At 33.6% G+C, this 4,662-nt stretch overlaps 1 protein-coding gene across 1 annotated transcript; it reads right to left on the reverse strand.

Annotated features, from left to right (window-relative positions):
* Window positions 1-946: 946 nt before the first annotated feature.
* LOC122194908 (uncharacterized) lies at window positions 947-1,454 on the reverse strand. The gene is made up of 2 exons (XM_042896227.1): window positions 1,336-1,454; window positions 947-1,239 (listed from the first exon to the last, which is right to left on the reverse strand). Exons 1-2 carry the CDS (start codon window positions 1,426-1,428, stop codon window positions 1,054-1,056), a joined length of 279 nt encoding a protein of 92 aa, XP_042752161.1. The 5' UTR covers window positions 1,429-1,454; the 3' UTR covers window positions 947-1,053.
* Between the last annotated feature and the right edge of the window lie 3,208 nt (window positions 1,455-4,662).

A 4,662-nucleotide genomic window follows, 5' to 3' on the forward strand; every position in this document is an offset into this window, starting at 1 on the left:
GTCAGGTAGACCTAAAGTTAATAGAAGAAAGGATTCAAGTGAAAGGGGTGCTAGACATACTGTGTCAAAGGTTGGAAAAAAGATTATGTGTAGTGTATGCAAACAAGCAGGACATAACAAGGTTGCATGTTCTAAATCTGAAAAGCCAACAAAACTAAAGGTACGGAAAAGGAAGAGATCAGATGTTATTGATGGGGAGGGAAGCAGTGCTAAGAAGGCAAAAGGTATGACAGATGAGGAAGGAGGGAGGGGTAATAAGGGCATTAATGGAAAAGTTGGGGAAGGAAGCAGTGGTAAGAAGGCAAATGATGTTATAGATGATAAAGGGGGGAGGGGTAAAAAGGGCAATAATGGTAATGTTGAGGAAAGAAGCAATGGTAGGAAGAAAAAGGATGGTAAAGATGATATAGGAGGGAGGGGTAAAAAGGTAACTGTCAAGACAAGAAAGAAGTCGGAAAGAATTTTGAAGAAAAAACTTGGTACACGGGTTGAGGTTAACAATGGGGAAGGCCACATTATTGACAAGCCAATGGAACTAGAATAAGTTAAGTGTGGTCAATGTCGTTATGTATTCAATGTGTTCATGACAACTGATTTTGGGTTAAGTGTTTTAATTTGATGTTTTCTACTCACTTTGGTCATGCTAAACAATGTTGGATTAAGTGTATCAATTTTATGTTATGTACTCACTGTGGTGTTATGTAGTCACTTTGGTTATGCTAAAAAATGTTGGATTAAGTGTTTTGATTTTATGTTTTGCACTATTTTTGTTTAATTTTAATCTAATATAAATTACTATGTTATGAATTCACTGTGGTGTTATGTATGCAAAAGGTTTCAATGTACTTATGATGATGTGTTGTGTTTATGGACGTGTATGGTATTGGGGTCCATTATTTACATTAGTGTTGGATATATATGGTCCCATTTACTCTAGGTGAACATGGAATTGACGTCTATTATTGACATTAGTGATTGAAAGTCATTACAAGGATAATGTAAATAACCATAACAATTTCCCTAACAATGACATAAAAAACTGCTACATACGAATTACAACTTGTACACAATTATGCCAAAGAAAATAATCCAACTTAGAACTAAAGACATCTTCAGTTTCCAAATCTTTGATTCAAGCTTCTTTTTTGACCTAGCCAATCCTGCAATCATAACTGCTTCAACACTCATATTCTTAGTGTCTGTTTCTTCTACCCAACAAATAAAACCATTACGAGGTCCCTAACAAAATCAATTTAGAAGTTAGAAGTGTAGAATGCAAAGATAAAAACAAATAAATTAGGGATACAGTGTCCTGATAAAGAAAGTCAAACAAACCTTAGTGGGGCAAGCATAGAATGGTCTTCCAGGGTTTGATGGAGTGGAAGACATTCTGATTATGGCCAAACATCCACATGAGCATTTCACCATTTTTGCTTCATTGTTTCCGAGAGCTGCTAACTTCAAAATGCAAACAAGAACATGTACAAAGAAATGAGATCTATTGCCGAGTAAAGGAGGTAAAGTACTTATAAAGAGCAAATGACGAAAATATCCCAGCCGAGTAAGGAAGTAAGTTCTTAAAAATTATAAATTCCGAAAATACCCCTTGACGAAATTACCCCAATGTTTGACCTCATTAACATCTGTCACAGTTGGTGTACCAACAACAATTAATTTTCATTAATTAAGCCAACCAAGTGTCCAAATCGTTAGTCTTAATCAAGAACATTAATCCCAACAAATCAAAACATATTCAAGGTGTTTACATTTCATCAAGATAATATCAAAATGCTTGTTACATGTTCCCAGGACTTCAAAAAACATCCGTAAACAACCACCAGTAGATTACCACAAACATCATAGACGATTACCACAAACACAAACGAACACACACAATCCTAATAACATATATTACAATAAAAACCTTAAACATAATAAACGATTACGACGAACACAAGATTATCATACCACTGCTATTCACCTCCTTCAGAATCACTTGCTGACTATCAAGTGAATGATGAAAATCATTAGCAGGAGCATCACCACGACAAGACCCACAACCAACAACACAATAGCTTTAATCTGCTTCTCAACCTTCTCGAACCTTTGCTGCATGTTCAGGACATCAACCCTGGAATGAAGGTAATCGCAGAAAATCGTGTGCAAATCGTTCAAGTATAGCCCGTCTCTTGAGCTAGTCGAGTTGTTGGAGTTTATACTATCTGGTGATGGTGGTGGGGTAGGCTCCATGGAAGACAGTGAAAGGGAACACGAGTATTCTATTTTCGTTTGTCGGGTTGTGTTTGGCCGGAAGTGGTAACAAAGTGTTAGGGTTTTGTCTAAGAGACCATCCATTTATATAGTAGGGGACCACTTAACCCTTAGTGCCCAAGTAAGTGAACTCGGTGGTGAGTCGATGATGTGTAAACCGACTCGTCTGAGTTGACTCAGTAGGTTACTTGGATGATGACATGACAAGCAAACCGGTTGAATTGGGTCAAAATCCCAAATTAGCCGGTTAAATGTTAGTTTATGCCATTCTAAAGCCAAAAAATAAAATAAGGGATCTTTTAAACCAAAACATGTAAGTTAGTGGGGCTATTTTCCCATAAATTAAAAATACTAATTAATATTCAAAATATTTATAATATACTTTTTATTATAATATCTTTTGGTCATCTTTGTTCATCCATATTATCTTCAAGCATTATAATAGAATTTTGCATTTCAGTAAATAATAAAGTAACATCATTTTTATAAATATAAACTAATTATTAATCTATTTCACTGTTCATTTAATTAATTATCGGAAAATCAATGCTTGGCAGTTCATCAATATTATTTTCAAGCATTATAATAGAATTTTTGCATTGAATTTTCAGTAAATAATAAAGTAACATCATTTTTATAAAAATAAACAAATTAATCTATTATACTGTTCATTTAATTAATTATTGGAAAATCAATACTTGGCATTATGTTTATATACGATTTTTCAGTAAAAGGTTAGAGAAACCCCTTTTGTAAGCTTAAAACTCGGGTGAAGCCCCTCTCATGTAAGTCGAAGGTAAGTCTCTCTCTCTCTCTCTCTCTCTCTCTCTCTCTCTCTCTCTCATGTACACACAAAAGACACGTAAGTCCTCCATATCCTTCTATACATATCTTTACAAACAGTAAGTTGAGTAAAAAAGTTTGCACAGAGAGAGAGAGAGAGAGGAGAAATGGAGGGTGATGCTGGAGGTGGAGGGGGTACTTCATCATGTTTGATGAGTTTTGGAGACAGCAACATCATTAATACTAGCAGTAATAGTAATAATAACAACCACTACTGGAAAATTGGTAATAGAGTACACCCCCATCTAATACGGTTGTAAAAAAACCCGTATTATAAAGGGATAAATAAATATAATACACACAATTGCAGCATCTAATACGGTTAATTGCAGCATCTAATACGGTCAATGAGATGTACTAGAAACAAAATCAAATAACTAAAAAAATACGCCCCCATTTTGATTAAGTACGACTAATACATAAACATGATCAACTTCTTCTTTAGTTAGAAATCCAACTTTAATGCCTTTATCCTTGCTGCTACAACTTTGATCTTGTTTTCAACTATTAAAGTATTTATCCCTGGAAAACCTCCTGTTGACTACCAAGGAGCTAGAGAAGCAAAACCAATCACAGAATTTGCACTCAAACAAATGAAGACACTCCCTAAAGACAAATTAAGTGGAAAAACTACAATTACTGAATCAAGTGTACAGGTTTGTATGATGATATAAAACCATTATTCTCAAAGGAATGGAATTGATAGGGGAATGGAATGACTGATTCCATTCTTGTCATAGAAAAGAAAAGAGAGGTACATAACAGAAGCATATAGAGATGTGCATCAAAAAAGTGTACAGGTTTGTATGATGATATAAAAGTACAATTTTACCCTTGGGCTAATATATTTTTAAGTTGACCATTTTGCCCCTTTATAGGCCATGAAAGCACAAATGGGCGATCTTGGACAGAGCTTAGGAATGACCCAAGGTTTGGGCAACTAGTTCAAGCAATAATCGAATTCCCATTTTTCCCTCATCCTTCAGAAAGCTGCAGTTTTGTAGACTAACTATGCCAAAAGGTCAATATTACCCCTCAATTTTTAATAATAATAATTGTAGTAGTTCTTGTTCAGTTGATTCAGCCACGTGACTATTTTCTGTATTTTATCGTTTTTATTTTCTGTATTTTCATCCTTTTTTGTAAGAAGAATTGTGGGGTAACACAAGTGACTTTTTTTTATTTTTATTTTTTATTATTTTAGGTTTGTTATCGGTTTATTTTAAAAAATTACCAAACATCAAAAACCAATAACCAGATGAGGTTCAAGTTTCAATAGATTACATGCAAAGTTTGGACCATAAAAATGGTCAAATGGAATGAAGAGGTTACATTCAAATGATTTTTCTTTAAAATTTTTTGTTTTATTTTCTGTATTAAACATAATGAAAGCTTGTTATAACCAAAGGTCATAAACAAAATAACTTTTCCAATTTAATTAGAATAAGAAATTTTAGATTATTATTGTAAAAAGGATGAATCTTTTGTAGTTTATATTTTACAATGTACTCTATAGATTATTTTTAAATACAATTAATGAAATTTTAT

This window comes from Lactuca sativa, chromosome 7 (genome assembly GCF_002870075.4).
Source record: "Lactuca sativa cultivar Salinas chromosome 7, Lsat_Salinas_v11, whole genome shotgun sequence".
Taxonomy (NCBI): Eukaryota; Viridiplantae; Streptophyta; class Magnoliopsida; order Asterales; family Asteraceae; genus Lactuca; species Lactuca sativa.